This window comes from Branchiostoma lanceolatum, chromosome 12 (genome assembly GCF_035083965.1).
Source record: "Branchiostoma lanceolatum isolate klBraLanc5 chromosome 12, klBraLanc5.hap2, whole genome shotgun sequence".
Classification (NCBI taxonomy): domain Eukaryota; kingdom Metazoa; phylum Chordata; class Leptocardii; order Amphioxiformes; family Branchiostomatidae; genus Branchiostoma; species Branchiostoma lanceolatum.
In genome coordinates, this window is record NC_089733.1 from 4,931,473 (window position 1) to 4,954,695 (window position 23,223).

The following is a 23,223-nucleotide window of genomic DNA, read 5'->3' on the forward strand; positions in this document are numbered from 1 at the left end:
AGTTTTCTTTTAAGAAGCTGAAGAATTTAAGTGTACAGTGGCACATTTTCACTAAGATGACTTAAGCCTATGTGCCTATTATCCGAAAACATTTCGTTCTCTTTTGCAATAACTATATTGAAATGGCGGTATGTATTTGTTTTCAAGGTCGCCAACATTATTCGTATCGCGGGCAAACGGCTCGCGGTTCGAACAGGTCAGCCTAGACATTGTAAGCGGAGAGGACTTACCATGTAGTTTACATAGGTACGGTATTGCTATTTTTGAAATGGTTTATGGTCCAACTATATATTCCAAAATATAGTCATTTCTGTCATACATTAACAATGTGTTTATTATACTCAGAACCTTTTTGTTAATTTGGACCAGGATGGCCTAGGATCGGAGCCGGAGGTGTGTCATCGGCGCACAATGAGTTATCGCCAATAGAGGAGGAAGGTCAGGAACTGTCAGGTGAAGATAGTGACATCGCCGATGGGGACGCTGAGTTGGACATCTTTGACGATGATGCCATCTCCGTCTCTCAGTTGTCTGACATCTTTGACGATGTTGACGACATCGACATCGTCCCAGACGAACAGTTGGTGGCGGCATTAGAAGGTGCGAGTTCTTCATTTTTCTGGAAAGACCCTTTCGACTTATTTTCTCTACTTAATCTCCTTCTTTCAATGTTTATAGCCTCTTTCTTCCAGTTTGGGACCAAAAGTTATCCCTTTCTCTCCGGTGCAAGCTTGGACTCCTACAAAATATGGAATTCTTTGGTCTTTAACAGGCCAAAGCTATAGAGGTTGCCGGAATAAATAGTAGAAATTGGCCAAGTCGCCTGCATAATGTACAGTTTGCAGCCTAGAGAGGGTATGAGGGGGTCGCCCTATTCAATACTGTGGATGTAAATGTCAGAAACCTTAACCGACGAAGGAGGCCGTGCACTCATATCTGAGAACAACTGGGCGTCGGACATGTTGCACGGTAAGTGAAGCACACGTGTCTATTTGCGGCTCACTAGCTATTACTCTGTTTCGCCTCATAAAACTATCGCTTGACTCCATAGAGAAGTACCCTAAGATTTAGATTCTTCTAATTTTTCGTAGACATTTCTTGTGTTCAAGTTGCTGACGACGCATGTGCAATGTTCGTAAGGGATCATTTCTGTTCTGGTGATGACTGTAAATTCTACACACCTTTACAGACGAAGTTTCTGTGCTGGACTCAGGCATGCAAGTCGACACGTCGGACGGAGGGTTGAATACACGCGTTTATTAGTGTCTTGCTGATTAAATGTGTACTCCGTTTTTTTTGTTATTGTTATACTGCGTAGATAGCTTTTTTTTTAAATTTCCTGACGCTTTAAATTCTGCACACCTTTACAGACGAAGTTTCCGTGCTGGACTCAGGCATGCAAGTCGACACGTCGGACGGTGGGGTTGAGTACTTGCTGATTAAATGTGTACTCCGTTTTTTTTGTTATTGTTATACTGAGTGGACAGCTTTTTTTGAATTTCCTGACGCTTTAAATTTTAAACATCTTACAGACGAACTTCCTGCGCTGGACTCAGGCATGCAAGTCAAACCGTCGGACGGTGGGTTGAGTACACGCGTTTGCTGATGAAATGTGCACTTAGTTTTTTTGTCATTATTATACTGCGTAGACACTTTTTTTTTTAAATTTTCTGACGCTTTCTTTAAATGTTCTGCAGACATTGTGGATATGGCTCCAGGCTTCAACGAGTTCGTTCAAGGTATACCTTACTCGTCACCTTTAAACACATTTCATGTCAACCTAGTCGTCCGTGCTTTGCAAGAATACCACATTTATTAAAAGACAAGAGTGTAACATATTCATTTATATTTCATCTTCAGATGGGACTTTGGAAACGAACACGGACATGTCGTACGTAGTAAGCGGGGCACAAGGTACTTGATTTTCGTAATCGAATATAGCTTAGCCTCCTTTATAAATATCCATCGACATGCAAACATTTCCACAGATAGTGACCCTAAAAGTTCATGTCTTTTAATGTTTATGTCAGGTTCGTAATGCAACAATACAAACGTCATTTTGAGCAGTAAACGTCACATCTGATTTCGAGCGTGAGTGAGCCAATTATGGTTCCGCCTTAATTTCAACAAAGACGACACAGGCTAGTGTAAAATGCTGCTGATGTTCTAACCGACAAGTTTATCTGGTAATTTGCAGATCCGTTCACCGGCCACTTCGTCAGGTCCATCCGCCTCCTTAGGGACATGGAGCCCGCTCAGTCGCCAGGCCACCCAGTGTGGACGGTTGAGTTTAACCTTGTAAGTTATTTGTAGTATTAAAAACTGCTAACGGTTATTATCATGGACTTACATTATCGCTGGTTTGATCATCACGTCGAAGATGGCATGTCCGAGTGAACTTAACAAACCAACTCATGAATAAATGTATCAACATTGTGCACATTGTCCTGTCGGCCCTGTATGGCGATATATGTGTCACAAAGCGTCAAACTTTTGTCTTAGGCCATGACGCAGGCTCAGCTGGACACACGAATCCTGTTGGTCGGCCTTGGCATGCCGCTGTCTGGCACAGTCTGGGGGTACGTGCATTTATGCTTTATATGCTTACTAGTCTGCCTTTCATAAGGGGTCATTGAGGCAAGATGATATCTTTCGTCAACGCCACTAACAGTCCTTGCAATGTCGATGAAGTCAATTAGTTATACGTAACATCGTGTGATACATATCTCTAAAAGCAGCCATTTCTCCTTGTAGATCATAACTCGCAAACTAAATGAGTGATCCAGTAAGATAGATATGAAGTTAAAGATAACAGTATTGTCCTTCTTCCAGTGTTATGTTCTGCAGAGAAGTCCTGCAAAGGATGGTGGGACTCGGCTATTTCTGGGTATCTGAGCCATGGACAGACGAGGCCAATTCTGGTAAGATCTAGTTACTGGACATTTGATAAGGCCCCCATTCCACTAGACGGCGATGGCACTGCACTCTTACTGCGACCTGAATCGCATTTGTCTAATCCTTGATTTCACGATCGGACTATCATGCAAAATTTAAAAGCATGGCTGAAAATACAACAAAACACAGAAAGCGCAAAAAGATTCGTTTTTCATCTAAGAAATTCGCTGATGCACGGATGCGAAGGGGCCTTCTGCACGCAAAAGAGAAGTCCGCCAGTCGTCGCTGCTTTGTTGTAGTCATAGCAAGAAGTCCGCCAGTCCTTTGGCTCCGACAGGATACGTGTTCACGTCGCATGTGACGTGTGTTAAAACGTGGGACGTACGCTGAAGTGCGCAACCATGCATTTTGTTTGGACTGCATCCAACAGGCATTTATTCACACAGGTCATTACACAATCTCCTGTCCAGTGTGTACACTAGAGATACATCAAGATCATGTCACACCCTTTAACACACTATTCTATGGCGTCTTCTTACAGATCACTCTACAATGTAGAACTTGTAAAGATGACAAATTAAAACCACTTCATCTAAGACTTGATCAATTAAAACATAATGTTTGTACACAGTCTCCGTCACAAACCAACACCTTGCACAATCCTGGCACACCTACAACAATGCCAGTGTTAGTTCTCGCCGTTCCAGTCTTCACCCCAGTATCAAACAAGGTCCCCACAACCCAGACAAACAGAGTAATACCCCCTCCTGAACAAACCATGACAGTCCCAGTTCCTCCAACACAGCGGAGTGCTGGAATAGTGACCATCGATGTCAATAAATCGGGTCCCCTCAGCAATTCGGAGCAGGACGCAGCTACAAAACTAGTAAAACGTTTACTGGAGGGTTCAGAAGACAACACGATCAGGCTCAAGACAGGAGGCCAGGTGAACACAACATTTTATTTCTAGTGATTCAAATACAAGAAAAAAACATTCTTAACAAGAGTCTGAATTAACGAACGAAGACCCAAAATCTCCATGAAATTTGTTTTTATATAACAAGTGTTTTATTTGCCCAAGTTATTTGTTGCTGCCGCTGGTTTTGTTTTATGTGCCAGAGGGTATCCACATAAAGTATACAGGTTTGGTAGTGTACCCCTTTGTGGTTGGACCAACAACCTGGGGAATTCTTGTCCCAGATTTGAGACTTACAGGTGTGATAGGTGTGAGCTCCCACAACATGCGTAGAATGGAGGTATAGATTTTCCTCATAACTTATGCAAATTCATTCCTGCGCTAAGGAGGTCAGAAATTTATTGGAAGCCATTTTTGGCGATTGGTCGATAGTAGGCAATTTGTGGTCTAATGATTTCTATCACGACGACTTCCATGTGTCTCCAAATCCTGATGTGCAAACGATGACCATTGACAGTTTCAAAGGTCAAGTTTTGATTCTGACCTCCGATGGTTTGTGGTCACGTTTCATTCATATGTTGTCGGCACTTTGTTGAAACATCAAAGATGTCCTGATCATGTCATCAAAGATGTCATCAAAGACTTACTTTACTCCTTGTCATTGCTGTGACTTTCACGGCAGAGTACCGAAATTGACACTACCCGTGTTATAGGCACGTGTCGAAAAACTCATGATTCTCTTCATCGATGTATTCCCTCCATTGTTTGTTTTGGGAATAATGTCTGTCACGCGAGAGGGATTATTGACACGCGCTTCAGATTTTATGATATTATGCTGATTTTTTTAAACTGGAACACACTAGGGACCGTATTCTAGAGGCCCGAACTCTGCGCCAGAATGAACAAGACATTGCGTTGATGACCCTGGCGGAGCAGAGAGGTACTGCATACCCCGCCATAAATCAGCATGTGGGTCAGAGCGTTACTCCAAACCCTGACGACGTCTCAGGTCAGCATGGGGGCCCGACAGTAGCTGAAGTTGGATACAATCTAGAAGACTTGTATATACATAGAAGTGAGTTTGACCGACTTTGGAACTTGCTTTGTCAAACTATGATTTTCCTTCTCTTTCGGATTAACGTAAGGTTATTTATGTACAATAGAGGCAGTCCTGGGACTTCAAGTTCGGCGCGACAACAACAACAACAACCACCCAAACATATATTGTGTATTTTTTTGGTATGCATTTTTTTTCGTTTTCGCAAACAGCCCGGTAGGGCCCCGGATTGGAAATAGGACCGTAGCATAAGTAGCCTCTCCGGTTGACAGTGCCCTGTCTGCAACAAACTTTATAGCGTTGTCACTTAAAAGGCATCTGGGAATTGATGGCAAACTTTTCGATGTTTTAAAGTCTATCATATTGTTGACGCTAAATAACACCAGAGATAAGCTATTGAACCAAGTTACTCTGATGTGAGTAGTAATTGCACAAATGTTTCACAGAATTGTTTTATTTCTAGTATTATGAATCGGAACAGCGTCACCACCCCTACCTACCAAGGCAGCAGACTGGGCAATTGCGTCTACAGCATCCCGGAGTGTTCCCCTCGAACCAGGCACACACACGCGCTCAGCATCCCGGACTGTTCACCTCGATCCAGGCACAAGCACGCGCTCACCATCCCGGACTGTTCACCTCGAACCAGGCACACAGACGCGCTCACCATCCTGGAGTTTTCCCCTCGAACCAGGCAAAAGCACGCGCTCACCATCCCGGCCTGTTCACCTCGAACCAGGCACACACACGCGCTCAGCATCCCGGACTGTTCACCTCGATCCAGGCACAAGCACGCGCTCACCATCCCGGACTGTTCACCTCGAACCAGGCACAAGCACGCACTCAGTATCCCAGACTGTTCACCTCGAACCAGGCACACACACGCACTCAGCATCCCGGACTGTTCACCTCGAACCAGACACATACACGCGCTCAGCATCCCCTAGTGTTCCCCTCGAACAAGGCACAAGCACGCGCTCACCATCCCGGACTGTTCACCTCGAACCCAACTTGAATACTGTTCAACGGTATGGTCACCCCGCTCCCATAACCTCATCTCTATACTAGAAAACCTCATCTCTATACTAGAAAAAAGTTCAAAGACGTGCTACTAAAAACATACTCAACGATTACTCAATTACCCCTTAAATTCGACTTTGCCTCACCAATCTTTATTTACAATGATCATTAACTAAGTCTTAGTGGAGTTCCGGGAAGCGACAGACACCTAATGGCAGCAATATTCCTGCCTTGAACCAACATTTTTGGTGAGTTTGCTTATTTGCCTGGCAGTTGTCATCCATTTGATTATCATGAAGTATCAGTATTCCACAGTATGTTAATTCTTTAATTGATAGGACTTTATCATGCATCACTCTTTAATTGATAGGACTTTATCATGCATCACTATACATATTTGAAATTGTTGTTCTACTGACAAGACTTACTTCATAACAATAGTAGATGTTTTTCCTGAACCAAAATATAGAGAAATCGTCAGCTTTGGGCGCAAATGGTTTAAGTTAAGTTTAAGTTTAAGATCTCATGTTTAACTAGCTTTGTGTGATTATCTAACAATATGGATGATTCCATAAATTTCAACAAAGGAAAGTTTTATCATTGGTCACATAAATCAGCAACCATTAATAACTTTTGTAAACTTACAGGAGACAGGTTTGCCACACAGCTTGCTGAGGAAAGCAATTGAGCACCTCAATCTCCTTCATCGGGCTGGAGAGGAGGCGGAAATGGTTAAACAGGAGATGAAGGAAGCATTTCACACTTTTTAATGCTGTTCATAAACCTTACACCCAGTGTGACATTGAAGTAAGCAACATTTCGGTCCATATTCTTGTGGGGCAACTTTTTGTCAAAAGAAAAATCCAGTTCGGGTGATAGAAATACAGAACAACAAGATTTACCCTCCATGCTTGTCAAAGCTTTTAGTGTCGACATCTTATGCGATGGTACGATTTTGACAGCACTGCAGGATCGTACCACTGAACTTAGAGGAAATGATGAGCATGAGCTCGAGCTGCATATCATCGGGGCAGCGGTCCCTCAGGGCGACGAGGGAGGCCAGCAGGGCGGCGAGGGCGGTCAGCAGGGCGGTGAGGGCGGTCAGCAGGGTGGCGAGGGCAGTCAGCAGGGAACGAATTCAGTGCAAGATTGACATTTCCAAAGTAGAAGGCAGCGATTCCGATGCCCACACCAGCAGCTACCCCAAACCCAAGAGCCAAGTGTGGGTTGTAGATTCTAAGGACAGCACTCCCCCATTGTACCTCCAATGCTGGTATGGGTGGTTGTACAGCAGGTGGTTGTACAGCAGGTTGTTGTAGAACAGGGGGTTGTACAGCAGGTTGTAGTCCTCCGTGAAAAGTTGAGTCCATAGGCACATCTTATACTACTACTTCCTGCAGAGTTCGTGGTGGAGCTGGAGGACGAATGATGCCAAGGGAGAGGAGCTTCGCAACCCCGTGAACGATCTCCCCGCCAATCCATTTGCCGGATTTCTCAAGCGCAAAGAAAGAAGCTTCGAATTTCACCATTTCCAGAACCAGAAGTACTTAACGGAACTTGCAGTCGCCCAGCTTGATATGGTTGAGGATGGGAAAAGAGCGGCACCATCACATTTACAGATGACGAAACGAGGACCATCTCCTCCTCAGGATCCTTCAAGGGGAAGATATCTGCAATGACCATTGTCTCAAGACTTATGAAATGTGTTGATTGTCGCAAAAAATACCACACACAGATAAAGAATCGTCACATGCCCCGCATGTCAGATGACAATGCTGGCAAAGAACTGTCCATCCGACATTACAGCCAAACTATCAGTTAGTTTAAACGAAGATGGCCGAAACATCACAATAACGTGTTTTAAGGACACGTTGGCTTGTCTTACAGGCACAGATCCAGTTTTCCCCAGCGACGACGACATACTTGAGCAAGTCCTTGTCAACGAAGAGACCTATAGCTTTGACCAAAACCCGCAAAATATCTGCACAAACATTTCTCTCACTGACATCACTGACAGTCCTCAAAGCCTCTTCAACTGGAAATCTAGTAACTGAGCTTATGTCGAAAACTTTATGTTATGTTCAAAGGACTTTATAATGTTTTGTTTTATTAGACCAATATCAAGCATAGAGAATTGATACTGACACGTACAACGATAAAGTTTCTTGGTGACAAGACTTTCAAGATAAACCAGCGTATGATATTTGAATGTTGCACTTGCACCAAGAGGATAAAAAATATATTTGTACTTTGTTCAGGTATTTTTGGACTCAGGTTTTTGACGTTGAAGTTTTTTTGAACTCAGTTCTAGCTCTTATATTTACTCTTATAAAGTATAAAGTTGCTTATTGTACATTCTCTTTTCCCACACAAAAGAGAAAAAAATGTCAATATTCAAACTAGGGATGGATACCAGTTTGGCTTAATAAGATCCAAGTCCAAGTTTTTGTCCAGAGATTTCTTCATAGTTATCACGTTATTTCTCACACTAGTCAGTTTCTTCATAGTTTTTTTTCTTTATAGTTTTTTTCTACTGATAGTGTGTGACAATCACTCGTGATATTTACTCGTGTTCACATAAATATACAACTTTAACATTGCTTTACCCAATCAGACTCTAGTAAAACACTCCCAAAATAACAATTTCTCTCATAGACTCAACGTACCTTCAGTGACTTTCTTTGGGAGATTTTACTTCAAAAACAGAGGAAACCATTGCACCCTCATAAACCAAGGGTGTTAATTTCTTTGCCTAAACGTGGACAAAACGACAGCTTTTTTTAAAAGCTCTTGTTTTTATGATTGTTGACGTGGCCTTACGCCGAGCCGTGGGTATCGCCACCAAACAGCTGATACCAAAGACCTGATCTAGTGTGTGCACTACAAGAACCAGGTTCGTCTGGTGGCACGAACTTCACATGAAGTTCAACAAGATCATCCCTCCCCTGAGCTGGATCCAAGAAGAAAGATGGAAACAAAACGATTTCATCCCATACCGGCTGAAGGCAAACGTCCGGAATTAACACAGGGAACCGTCTACACCGAGCTCACAGATGCCACCAAGGCCGACCTTGCCCTCCTGCGAGGCCCTTCGATCGCCCGCAGCTGCTGGAGGAGTTCAGCCGGGCGGCCAACGCAAGACCACGGCACCCGGCTGAAAGCCTTTCCCGTGTACGCCGCCGACGTCCAGCGGTACGGCTGGCCTACCCAGCGTTCAACGACGCCGACGGTTCCTGGCCGGCCTCGACCCTGACCTGATGGAATAGGGCCCCGTCGACATCGACCCCACCATCCGCCAGGGCTCCATCTGTGAGCAAGTCCGCCACGCCGAGATGGGGGATGTGACACTCCTGGCTACAATGCCAAATACTGCAGCTATACCTTCATGGAGTATATTGTGGACTACCAACTCATACAACTGTCGCAAACAACGAGTTCGCAGGCGATGGAAAAAAATGGGCTTTCTCGAGTCACTTCAGTTCCTCATCTGCGAGCATCTTAACATCGAATGTATCGCAACTGACCGTCACGTGGAGATCAGGGCAATGTTGAAACAACGTAAATGGCAGCATATTGATCACCAGTTTGATGTGCTTCACATGGCGAAGAATGTAATAAGAAATAGCGAATACGAATGATGCAACATGCGAAGATGACTGGGTAACAGAGGAAGAGGATGCATTTCCTGTTCTTGAGAGCACGGAAAAAAGTCCCTACTCACCATGCAGGAAGAGAAGCCGAAAGAGCCTCTATTCAACCCCTCGCAGGAAAGCAAAACGGAGCATACAGAGTCCCATCACTCCTGTGTCTCAAAAGAGCAGAGTACGAAAGAAAATACGATTTGGGACACCAGTGAAGTCTGATGACGTGGGCGTCGACTTATTTGAGTTCGATGAAGTGTCAAGAACCAAAGAGAAGGAAACACAGACATCTGCTGGAGATGTTCGGGACGGTATGGATGCAGACTCTACAGCCTTAGTTGACGAGGCTGTACAGGAGATGATAGACTTACTACCAAAGGTAATTCTAGAACTAAAACATGCAGATTCGAGTGAACAAGACATCCTGCTCCGTTTCTGTCGCCTGGTTGAAGAGGGTGAGTTTCCGCTCGACAACATTTCCTTCCACCTCTGGTGCGAAGTAGTTCAGTGGTATGGCTTGGACACAAGCTCTGAAATGAGATATTCTCCTGTCACCAAAAGTTTCTGGAAATTAGGATGGCGTTTGTTTGGCGGTAGGTTCCTGAGACTCATGAGTGGAAGCAGAGGAATAGGGCAGGTGGTGTCAGGAGAGGCCAGTATTGGACTCTGCCACACAAAATCATCAACGATCAACTTTGCTGTTCCAAGTGTTGCAATTCTGTCCAACTTCCAACCATACGGAAACTTTCCCAAAACTATCAGCCCAGGATTCATTGAGCAAATGGTAGTCTTGGCTAATGAAACACTCAAAGGGAAGTCCTGTTGTTTAGCCTTTGATGGCAAGAAGATAGGCCCAGGACTAACTCAGAACAGTGGCGATATCGACCTGCTAGGCCATGAACAGCTTCCAGAGATATCTCTTAAGGAAAGGAAATCAGCTTTGAATGAGGACATTCAAAAGGTACAGTCTTTGATGGATCTGGTTTGCACAATTCAGTCACAATCAGGTCACAATTAGTGACCAGTTGGACGACCACTCAAACAGAGCATTGTTTGATGAGCTGTACAGCTTGTTTCAGCTGCTGAGCATGAAAAGTGCTGAGTTAAGGCACCTGAAGAAAAAGAAGGAATTCGCATTAAAGTCATTCAAAGCAAGAGGGGGCAGTGACTGGAGAAAGTCGAAATACATCTATGTAATCAGTGCATTACACACAATGCTCAATCAAGTGCAAGAGTGCACATTTACGTGGACAACTGTCAGAGAGAAACTATGTCATTGGTTGGCCATCTTAAACAATGCTGGAACCACATTCATGCCTGGAACTGTGGTACGACTGACAGAGCAAACCAACTACATCAGTCTACAGGACATTGAAGAACTACATGACAGACATGGAGAGCCTCTAGTTGAGTCACTGCAAGAGTGACAGGTAGCCAGCTGCACAGGGCTCTTGGCTTGGAGTCATTGAAGGCACAAAAAGAGTACTTTGATCGTGCAATCAAGAAAGTCATCAACCCTCCTTCCTTTTCAGAAGAACAGGAGAGAGCAATGGCTCATGGCATTGAACATGAAGTAGATGCAGCTGCAACATTGGCCTCAAAGGTCCTTCCAGCACTGGAACCTAATCTGCAGGTGTATGAAGAAGGTTGTATCATCATGAAGCAGGACAATAAACCGTTTCTAGTTGTTTCCCCTGACAGGAGCCTTAGATCTTCAAGAAACTGTACGGTGAGTGCTGTTGAGATCAAATGTCCATATACAGCAGATGTACATGACAAGATTCCATTCAGGTACTTAAGTCAGCTACATGCTGAAATGGCAGCACTGCAGTGCCCTGTTCTACTGTACTTATCATATAAAGCAGACTGCACAAATGTCTTCAAGGTCACTGCTGATACAGGACTATGGGCAGACATATGGAGTGCAGCTGTCAGTCAGTATGGTGGAAGTAACCCAGTAAAGCCCACACATCTGACCCCCGAGTCAAAGTCACTAAAGCAAATGCTGAAGGAGAAAGCAGAGACAGTTGAGTTCCTTGGTGAGTTCCCATCAGTAACTGCAGTAAGGGAACCTCATCTATCATCCACTGTGACCTCTGGTTCTGTCAGGGTGAACACACTGGCACTTGAAGAACTATCCACTCTACTAATGTCGGTGGAAAGGCTAATAAATGAACACTATCAGTTGAACAGAAAGAAGGCATCTGAAGTGGTTGTGCAGATTGTTGGGAATCTGGACAGAAAATGGTCAATGGAGCAAACTCATGGTTTCCCAACAAACTATTTCCTAAAGGGGTATAGCCTGACTTCAGAAGTAATGAGAAGCATAGTCGAGGAAAATCACCAGAAGTGTCATGACATTGGAATCCACATTCCATGCCGGTCATTTGATGGGCAGTGGAGGCAGCTTCTTGTACGAGACAAGAATGGCAATCCACTCACTCTTCTACAGTTGCAGAAAGACATCTGGAAGGAGGTGTGTGGTCAGAAAAAAAGAGCAATTGTAGAAGACTTGAAAACCATTCCAGCCCTGGAATGGGTGGTAGAGAAAGATAGACAAACAGGAAAATCTGTCATCAGAGTAAGGATGCAGAACAACCTTCCCTTTCCCACTACAGCTACTGTGGGATGGAAGACCCAAGATACCAGCACATCACAGGAGTCAAGTGTCAGGGCTGACACTGCTGATGATGACACCTCCCTCTTACCCTTGTTAGACACATTACCTCTGGAATCTGGATCCCCTTCAGATAATGCGGCAGGCAACAGAGACGCAGCCTTCAGTGCATTGGATGAGATTTCAAGGGAATTACAGAATAATGATGCTGATGCTGATAATGTCAGCTCGAAATGTGGTCTAATCAGCCTATGTCCATGACGCCAATAGCCAGCCAATCAGATCGTCCGCTCGGCTATGACGTCATTTTACCGCCAGAGCCTGGTGCAGTCGATTTCTAGACTTTTCCCTTCTATCTCCCCTATTTAATCATTGGTATTGCCCAGTTCAGAGGTCAAACAATGTCTTTGACTCTAACAGAAGCCTCCAGAACAAAGGAACAAGTCTGCAAGTGTTTTTTTCGTCGCGCAAATCTCTCCGAAATCGCTCTTTCCTGGCGGCAATGGCGGGCGAAACATCAGGTAAGACTTCCCATTGCACATTTTCTTGGTAATTTTGCTGGTCTAACTGCACATTTTTAGGGAACTTCAGGTTATCCAAAGCAATTTTCTGTCATTGTTGACGTGGTCAGCTATCGCTGGCGCCATTTTGTTTTCTGGTTGTTCGTCTCGCAAAAATTGTTCATGTTTTTGAATTTCGAAGGTTTCGTGCCTCGAGTCGCCTGCTCCGTATGTTTTTCTATGGCGGTTGGGTCGATAGCGCACCGGTTCTATCGGAGAAATGTCCGTCTAGTTGCAATACGCTATGTTTTTAAGAAAAATGAATAATTTTCCTGAATTGTATAGACCCTCTGCTATCTTTCTACATGGGTTTCAGCCTTTAGTATTTATGTGGAAGAATTGTTGATGATTTTGAAGTGGGCGATGTTACGATATTAACTGTTTTAGCGGGGTTGGGGAGGGGGGGGGGCGCAAAATCGCTGATCTCCATAGGAAATTGCTTCCCGTATTATGAGAGCGCCGTAGTTCCACGTTTTTACGCCGAGGTGATTGTCTTGAATATTTATAAACTTTGTGACAATAATAAAAAAGAAATCAGATTAATTTTCCGGATTTCATGATATTTTATATAGATTACATCCAATTTTTATGGATAGTAAACTACTGTTTTGTTAGTCCTGGATCAAAAAATGCTTGAATTATAGATATTTTTTGTTAATGATTTATTGATTGTTGTAATAATACTGGTAATAGTGTACCTACAATTCAACATTGTTGATTTTATTTATTTTGCCTATTTCATTGTATTTGTAGATGAAGAACTGGAGGATGACCACATACAGCTGCTGAGAACAAAGTGTCGCCTGTGTGGACATGCTGTTGGAGATAGAGAGTATTCGTGTTCGTCATTTAGTGAGGGGTTTTCTAACATATTTGGAATAGATGTCAATTCAGATGTGCCAAACATTCATCCACCATATGTCTGCCACAAGTGCAGGTGCATATTTGATAGGTATGCAAAAGATCCCCGAAAGGATTCCTTCCAAACATTTACCACACCTTATCGGTTCGTAGCGCACAGCGACTCCTGTGAGATCTGCTTTGACAAGAACACAGTTGATCACACCTACAGTGCCAGAAAACCGGCAAACAAGAGGGGGCGAAAGAGGAAAGTAGATAGGCGCGCTGGCCCTGGAGGGAAAAAGTCTACAGGAGGTGACCACGGGGGGACCACACAAAGGCAGCAGCCACACAGACCAAGTCAGGCTAATGAAGGTCAGCACGCAGACAGATCCTGACGTGTGTGGCTACGTTATCGACCCTCTCCAACCAAACCTAGATGAAGTGCCAGTCCCTCTCCTGTGCAAACTTGTAACTGAAGCAGCATCCTTGCAGAGAGAACACATAATTAAAGACATAAGTAACATTGGAGGAATGTACAAACATCCAGAGGTGCTGGTAAACACAGACCCAAACAAGTATTTCTCCAACAGAAATGCAGTTTGTCAGAGTTTTGTAAATGGTCTAGGTGAGAAAGCTTCCATTGCTTCTAAAGTAATGACGCTGGAGCAGCTGTACCACCTTGTATCACCAGCAGTAGTTGCTCCGTTTTCCTTTAGTAGGAATCTGCTGTCCTATGCTATTACAAATAGCAAGCTTGTGGTAAACATGCTGGGGAAAGTTTCTGCAGGTGGAATGTCGTACCTGCAGAACATTGCATCCAAACCGTTGCCGTTCCCCGCTGGCGACTGTGAAGTCGCCATCGACAACGACCAGAAATTGAAAAAAACAGTGGTCTGTCAGTTCCCAAGGAAAGCTGACCTGCAGCGTTGTCACCAGTGTCTGTCAGGTACAGCACGCAGAGAAGATGGAGCTGCAGGGGAGACAAGACTTGGCTCCAGCGTCTTGGGGAAACTACCTTGAGAAGGCACAGGAAAGTGAGGAAATCAAAGAACTGCTGAGAGGCTGTATCAAGACCTCAGTAACTTCGGAAGAGATACATAGGTGTGAGGTTAGAAAGTTGGTGCATGAAAGGTTAACCAAAGTCGTGAATGAACAGCAGTTAGAAGGAGGGCAGTTCATAGACTATGTGGACAAACAGGTGGAAGAACAAGAAAGAAAGAAGAATATCAAGAACTGTGCAGCCTGCGGAACCGAAGTGCCTAAATCTAAACGGATTTGTCCAAACACAGAGTGCCAGGCTAACCTGAAACAGGCAGAAGAAGTAGCCTCAAGAAGAGTCATGTTTGGCACTATGCTGCTGCAACCAGTAGAGAAGTATTCATACCGGCCCAAGGAGAGGGAGGTGCAGATCATTGTCCAAAATGACAAGACGACAACTTTCAAAGAAGACACCACAGTTATCACAACAGACGAATATGCAGACATACCATCATTCCATCCAGTCACTCCTCCACCCATCACTATGTCAGATCCTGTGTTTGTGAACCCAAACTCTGCTGCAGCCATGAAAAAGGTACTTCGGCACGTTGGAAAGTGGCAAACATCGAGAAGTACAGCAGTGGAGCTGAGACCAACAGTACCAGGCAGTGGCTGATCGTTGCAATGGACGGGCTGCCGTTGGGGATAACCCGAACTGTCATAGATCAAGCTATGTACTGTCCAAAATGCAAAAAGTCGTTTGACAACCCCGCCCTGTTCCGGAACCATGTCTCCCAGGAGCACCCGCATGAAGACATCCCCCCCTGCAGAGAGTTTATTTGACTGGGTTATTCTCAGGGTCGACAAGTTACACCTGGAAATGAACGCACTGAAGGCCTATGTAGATCTCAACTGGAACGTGTGGTTCTCTTCTTTAGCGGAAGAGATGGGATTTAAGTCTGAAGGGGCACAGCGTGTTGCCAAAAACTGCGCCGATCACCACAAGGCAATGCAGATGTTAGAAATTGGCATCAAGGGATGTACAGATGAAATGGTGCTTCCTTATGTGCGAGAAAAACTGGAAAAGGGGGAGACAGAAACAATCACAGCAGATGACTTCTTGTACACATGGCTACCCAAAATCCGAAATTCATCTTCCTACAGCAGCAAATCAATCTTTATGGGCTGGCAATCCAAAACTTTCGGATCGGTACAAGACGCAACAATACAGGGTATGTGCAGGCAGGGATGGAAGTGTTTTCTCCCTTTTTCAGTGGGAGAAACCATCCCAAATACCAAGCCATCGACCTGCTGGAGTCCATGGACAGAGCAGCGTACCCCAATGATCTACGGATCTTCATGGAGAAGACAGAGTCCGTCAGTAGCGGGGGCCAATCTGTAGGGGAAGGAATGGATGCAAAGCTTGAAGAAAAAAACAAAGCTTACAAGGCCTGGCATAAAGGGGCACCCCTCGCCGCAGACTGGATAAGGGTGTTCCGCAACTTGGATGTCTTGCAAGAGGTGTGTAATCATGATATTAAATCACTGTAGAGTAGTGGATAACACCTGCTGCATACCTTAGCATGTGTAAGACCCTGCTTTGACTAATTTGTACATGTGTATATACATTATATGGATGGATTGGAATAAAGGAAGCCACTGACATGACTGATTGATATCATTTGTAGTGTGTAGGTTTACTTTCTACACTAAGCCTAACTATTGTGAAGTTGTTTCAGTCATGAATCACGAGCTATAGAAATTTCGTTGGAACAACAACAAACTAATACCATGAATATTATTTTCTGTGTTTCCAACAGCTGAGGGCCCACGTCTTCCGAAGCTGAGGGAAGACGGCCGGGTTCTAAGGTAAGAGAGGCACAGGGCATTACAGATGCCAACAAAGTCACTGGCAGAAGGGCCTCTTTCCAAACAGCTTGATGAGGTCCTGAAAAACTTCAATGTAAAGAGACGAGCCTATCATTCCCAATCCTTTATTGGGAACCATATGGATGTAATGCTCAGGGTACAGATTTACTATCCGAGCATGTGCCAAGGCGCAGCGGGAACACGATGAGCGACGACCCACCTGCACGGGGCTTTTCAGGGCCTCGGCCAGAGAGGAGAGGACGCTGGGACTGGCAACATCTGAAAAGCTGGTGTGTGATCGATGCGGATATGGCTCATCCTCCCAGAAGTTCTATGACGAGATAAAACGAGATGGACCAGGAGAGAGATACCCCGTCATCAACATGGCTGCGCAAGTAGCCCTGACTGTCCGATGGCTGTCTCTGCGTTCAGGCAGATGGTGGTTACCATGGACTTACCGGTTTCATCTGAGCCTGCACTTCAGAACCTGGCAAATAGGTACAGTACATAATTGAAGAAGAAAACGAGAAGGACACAAAACGCTGGATTCAGGTGGTGAAAAGGGTGAATGCGCTGAGGGGTACAAACCAGACAGTCCAATTCGTGGGCAAGCGGACACAAGATATCATACTCCACTTGGGAACCTCAGGGTAAGGAAACCGGGACAGGCAAGCGATATCAGCAACACCATATTCGTGGGAGAGGTAACAAAGAGGAACAAAGTCATTGCTAATCATCTGAAAATCAAGACCTGTAGGCTGTGCACATTCTATCGAGGCCACGTACCCGAGCCTCCTCCCCACAAGTGCTCAGCTAACACTTCTCAGCAGGCACTGATTAGAAACGAAGAGGAGTCTGGGGAAAAGATGGCAAGAGACTTGCTTGAGAGCAACATCAGAGTCGCGGGTCTCATCACAGATAGAGACAGTCAAACTTTTTGAGGGATGGCCAAGGTAATGCGGGAGGAAGTCGTCCGCCCAATCAGAGTGAAACAGGAGAGGTGCTCGGTACACATCAGCCGAAATGTGCAAACTAAAATCAGCAGCACTTCATGGTCTCCCACCATGTTTCCAGGGGCAAAGGCAGAAACCGGGTAAAGCACAAATTTGCTAACAACCTTGTTCAACGCCTGAATGCTGAGCACGAAGCGGCCCTGGCACAGTTTGGAATGCGGAAAGAGCGATGGACAAGGCCATGCAAGCAATACCCCACTGCTACGCTGGAGACCACGACTGGTGTCTTGAATACTCCCTCGTATGCAGACACCCATCACGATGGAGGTTTCACAAGATAAATGCTAAGGCAAGAATACAAATCAACCCCAACCCATCTGACTGTAAACTCTTTCGTGGCTCCATGGAGATGAGACTCGGCAAGAAGGCACTAGAGTTGACTCGGTATTTTGCAAATACCAACAAGGCCGAATCTGTTAACAGACAGATAAGTAAAAGTGCACCGAAGAATATTACCTGCTTCCGCACTCTTGCCGGTAGGATCGCTTCAGCCAACACTTTAATTAATAGGGAAAGAGAGAGGACCTGTCTGAAGCAGACATCTTTGATGACAGTAACCACGTAACATATGGGGGGGGGTGGATAGCAGAAGAAGCGCTCAAAATAAACTCTGGTTAAACTATGTCGCCTTGTTTGTTTCCTACATACATTTGGTTCTGTTATTTGGTTGCAGGATGTCCTTCTCAAAAGAGAGAGGGGTCGAGGGAAAGCTGGGTATCCGGCACAGCGAGAAGTGGGGAAATTACTGAAACACATAGAAATGACACGACATGAACCTTTTGGATAAAAGGGGCATACGTTTCGCTTAGTTCCGCAAGGCCTTGGATATATGAATGAAGGAGCTCACTGCCGATAGAGTGGGGACGGAGAGGCGTCAATCAGACCCCTTGACTCCAGATGATGAAGACAGGCTGTGGAATACCGGTACCATATCTACCACCACATCAATGGGGTTCTCATACAGTGTCTTCTTCTATAACTGCAAGGTCTTCAGACAAAGAGGAATGGGCGAACATAGACGGCTATAGATAGAAATCATTATCAGTGTGTCTTTCTCATTCGCATCGTCCAGACCTCCCATCTCGTCTCCGTTCTACTCGCCTTTTTGATTCGGCCGGATCAAAGATGCCGCGGGAAGGTGTATGTCATCTATACTTCAGTGGAGCACGATGGGAAGAGCTTGACAGACGTATTACCTTATTCTTCATTAGCTTATTCATTATTAGCTTCACTAGCGACTTTGGGGAATCTAAATCATCTATGTCGTTGTGACTGAACCATACTATAGGTTCATGCTGGATCAAAGGGTTCACATCATTGACCTGCCCAAACAACTCTATGACACTAATGACGCAGAAGATGAAGAGATGATCTAAATGACAAAAGATGCACTCCAGGTCACGCTGGCCCACATGACAGTTATCTTTTTTAACGGAGGTTTAATGAGCTACTTCACGGCAAGTACAAAGACGACAACAGTGAAGTGAGGAGAGAGTAAATGAAGAACATGATGAAAACCAATATGAGGAGAGAATGGCTTTGGCTACTTTTCATACTTAAAAACATCCAAACCTTCTATCACTCCAATGGCCTTAGAGGGACAGGCAATATTTGAAATGAATGAGACAACGGATTGGCTGGATACACTTTCTGCTACAGATCCAGAAAAGTTCAACAGCATTCTGGACAGCGCAAGGAAAAACAAGAGACGATTCCAGCAAATGTATGCAGCCAGACAGGAGGACATAAAAGAAAGAAAGAAGGTGAAAATGGAACAACGTGCTGAGAAAACAAGGGAACAGGAAGCCAAGAAAGTACAGCAAGATGAGGACAGGACAGAACTTCTACGAAAGTACGACGGTCCTGCTGACAATTCCGATGCACTTGACGACTTCCAAGAAAAACAAGTTGACAGCAATAAAAGCAAACATCACTTACCTCAAGCTGAAGAGACTCAACTTTCCCAATGAGTTATTCAAGTTTCCCCACAAGAGGGAACAGCACTCCATCCCACAACTGACAGAAAACTTGAGAACTATACTAAGTTACCCTGCTGCACCTGCTGTCTCCGCTCCGCTTCTACTACCACATGCAGAAACACCTTCTCCAACACTGACCCGAGAAGAAATGGGGGATGGTCTTTCACGCGTCAGGGCAGCCTATGCCAGAAAAGCCAGTGAAGCTAGGCAAAGCCAGGAAGGTGATCAAACTACAGATAAAGGGAGCAATGAAGGAGAAGAAACTACTGTTGAGAAGGAAACAGAGGCAGTCAGTCAAGAAGGTGATGAAACTGCTGTTGAGGAGGAACCAGAGGCAGAGGCCGAAGAAGAGGGGGAGAGTAGCAGTGAACCAGAAAATTACTGAAGATTCTGAGTCTGAGGAGAGCAGTGAAGATGATGAAAGTGATGAAGAGATCCAGAGTTGAAAATGATGACATGTACTTTAAACTAGATAACTTTGTGGCTGTAGCTTATGAGGATTCATGGTATGTTGGTCAAGTGAAGGAGATACATGATTAAAGTCTACAGATGTGAAGTTTCTTCAATCAAGAAAGACTACCCGAAATGATGACGCACCAACTTTCTTCTGGCCGAACAGGTCCACTGTGGAAAATATTAACCTCACTTTCGATATTCATTCTGATGTTAAAATCCAGCCAGCCAAAAGAACTAATTCACGTACAAGTGAACTGTGTGGATCATCAGACATTAACAGATTGTATAACAAGTATTACAATGCTTACTTTGCTCCACAGATAGGTACTAAAAAGTCGAAGAGAAACAGATAAAGTTTGAGTTAAGAGGTGGATGACTGTAACTTTGTGCCGATTGCACCACTTTATTTATCGGAAAGAATGACTGACTATACTACAGTCTTACTGGATTTGTTTAAGATGGTTCTTAATAAAGACAATAGAGCTTGATTGGTGCTTCAAATGCTTTTTATTGTCTGGTTATAACAGTTTGAAATATTGTTTTTTTTATCGATTTTCGGGAATTTTCACGCATTCCGCCAAATTTTAGGCTAATTTTCCGACCTTTGAAGCCATAACTCCCTAACGGTATGTCCGATTTTGGTCAAGTTAAGACCATTCTGTTTCTTTCAATAATACCTATCCGATGAGACCAAATTTGAAAAGATATAAAGAGTTTGAGTCTGTGTTACCCCTACTATAAGCTATATCTTTATGTGAAAGTATTTCTTAAACTGTAGCATTAGTTTGAAGCCGTCTGTTCTTACATTATAGGCGTTGCATGGCCCATGAAACATGACCTACGCTTCGTTCAGAGCGTTTCGCGCTGAAATAGTGTCTGGAGAGCTGGTAAATGAAACACGTTTCTAGGCTCGTCCTAAGCCATAACATATGTAAATGGCACGTGTTGGTCCTTGCAGAGAACCTTACCCAGCAACTTCTCTGTATGGCCTGATCGCAACTATCACTTCAGGTAAACCCTTGGAAGACATGACATGGACATTTTGGATAAGAAGGACACTAGGTTTGCTGAGTTAGGAAAGCCCTGGATGCGCGAATGAAAAAGCTGATTGCGGCAGGAGTGGGGCTGGAGAAAAGGCAGGCAGTGGAGAACGAGGACAGGCGTTGGAGTTCAGGGGCGGTTTCTAGCAAGACATCCACGGGGCTATCACATGGAGTGTTCTTTTACAACTGTAGAATCTTCGGCTTTAGGGGCATGGACGAGCACCGGAGGCTGCATGTTGTACAGTACAAGTTCGGGAGTGACGTTAACGGGAGCTGCATGCAGTACACAGGGAGGATCAGCAAAAAACGTGCAGGTCGGACGGAAGTCCATTAAACAACAGGAAAACAACACCAACCCGAGGTGCGCTGTGAATCTCTTCGAGGCGTATATAGACGAGGTCGAGTCACAGGAGGGACAGGAGCAGCAGCGTATGGACAACCTGGCCCATGAACTCTTCGGCTGCGACTTCAGCGAGCTCGCAGCCATTGACGGGGACCTGGCAACATGCGACATGGAGGGAAAGGACTGGGGCCAAGATCCAGCTGTTCTGTTGAAGGACGTGCGGGGCGCTGAGGGGGACGGGGAGGAGGATGACGACCAACAACAGCACGAACAGCAGCATGGACCTGAACACTCTTTTGGACATGGTTTAACAGACCATTCCGCCAACTCCAATGGATGCGCAGAGGAGACATATTTATCAAAGATGTGCTATTTAGCACACATACCTCATAATTTCGCAAAAGAAGCTGGACAAAAGTCTCATATTGTTCCACTAGGCATTATACAAAAAAATGAGGCCAAGCTGAAAGACATGATAAATATAATGGAGCAGTACCACAGATATGTTCCAGATGGGCAGAAGGTGCCAATGGAAGGAGATGGACTTTCATGTATGAGAGGGGTCGAGTCCCAAGATGCAAGAGCAGCTGGGAACACTCCAGTCGACCGACTAGAAGGATTGGAGCTGGTGACCGCCGAATGGCACGCCCAAGTTATGTCTCTCCAGGATGTGTACGATGACTATTACAACCCAAAGGAGAAGGGTATATTCAACCATGCCAGAAACAGGTTTGACCGGAGGAATGTTACAAAGAGTGTGAAGGATTCCTTCAATCACAACAGGGAATTCCTCCAGTTTATGACATCTGGCCTGTTGATTCTGGCAGTAATGGAGGAGACCAAAATGGAAACAATGAAGGACAGGCCGACTAATGCGCCGAGAGGCATAGAAGTTTGTACGAAGGAGAGAAAATCTGAGTTTTTGACCAATGTTATTGGCAGAGTGATTGATCAGCACGTCCTGCCCACATTTGACACACATGATGTGTTAAACGACATACAGAATAATGAGTCCTTTGTACCTCCTGGAAGGGTTGCCTGCGGTTATCCAGGCTGCACGAAGAACTACGCCACACGGGGTACCCCTTGGAGAAGACACAGAGAAAGGTGTATATGGCAGAGATTGGATACACATGAACAAGCAGACATGGAAGAAGGGGATGTGTAGGTCCAAGAAGAGGAGCAGCAGCCGGAAAGTAAGAATACAGAAGAAGAAAAGAAGGAAGATCATAAGTACAACTAAAATTGTTCGGTTATGAGAAAAGGACTGCACGACCTAGTCAAGAATGACTCTGTGAAGGAAGGCGATGTAAACAGAATGTTGAGGAACTGGAAGTTTGACATGGTGCACTACTTTCAGAACAACCACACTCATTACAAAGACCTTGCATTCAGGTACATAGCCCAACATAATGCACTCCTGACTCCACGCCTCTCTGCTGCCATTCTTCACAACAAAACCATCAACTTCCATGGACTGCCTGGCAAAAATATCCCAAAAGATCTCTTCATGGAGTTCCTCAACAGGAAAGCAAAGGACGGACTGACGCGACTGGGTCCCAACATGACAAGTGCAACTGTCACAAGAGAAGGAAACAGCCTAGGAGTGCTGGATGACATACTCAGCTCATTTGACAGGGACATCTCACTGTACACAGCAATAGGAAAACACACCGTTCCTGACCTCAAAGGTGAAGTAGAACAGCTGGTGGAAGAGCAAAAGATGGAAGACCCCTTCAAAATCATCCCTGGGCGTTGCTATCCCACCTTTCCAACGTGCCCACAGTCAAGACTTCATACTATTGATGGAAGAAAGCTGACTGGGTGGATGCTGAAGCAAATTCTACCACCGACCTGTCTTGCGTAATGTCGCCATTATCTGTCCTGTATGGAAAGATACATGTCTAATATAACATTCTTTAATTGGAATTATGCATGTGGAATGTTATTTGTCACATTTCCAAGAATAATGTAACCCTAGTGCAGAAAAAGT

At 44.8% G+C, this 23,223-nt stretch overlaps 1 protein-coding gene and 1 long non-coding RNA gene across 3 annotated transcripts in view; one reads left to right on the forward strand and one right to left on the reverse strand.

Moving 5' to 3' along the window:
* Positions 1 to 23,223, reverse strand: part of LOC136445955 (uncharacterized) — a 492,269-nt gene that overhangs the window by 428,262 nt on the left and 40,784 nt on the right. The gene's annotated exons all lie outside the window — the stretch shown is intronic.
* LOC136446355 (uncharacterized) lies at positions 12,380 to 16,045 on the forward strand. Its single transcript, XM_066444699.1, has 4 exons — positions 12,380 to 12,667; positions 13,460 to 14,558; positions 14,839 to 15,122; positions 15,252 to 16,045. The coding sequence occupies exons 2-4, from the start codon at positions 13,916 to 13,918 to the stop codon at positions 15,927 to 15,929; spliced, it is 1,605 nt and encodes a 534-aa protein (XP_066300796.1). The 5' UTR covers positions 12,380 to 12,667; positions 13,460 to 13,915; the 3' UTR covers positions 15,930 to 16,045.

Excerpts from the sequence above, each read along its gene's own strand:
- LOC136446355 (XM_066444699.1), top strand. The coding sequence starts at position 13,916 with ATGAAGGTCAGCACGCAGACAGATCCTGACGTGTGTGGCTACGTTATC. Across the intron at positions 14,559-14,838 it reads TGGCTCCAGCGTCTTGGGGA|AGTGCCAGGCTAACCTGAAA; the intron begins AACTACCTTGAG and ends GTCCAAACACAG. Across the intron at positions 15,123-15,251 it reads CTGCTGCAGCCATGAAAAAG|ATCAAGCTATGTACTGTCCA; the intron begins GTACTTCGGCAC and ends GAACTGTCATAG.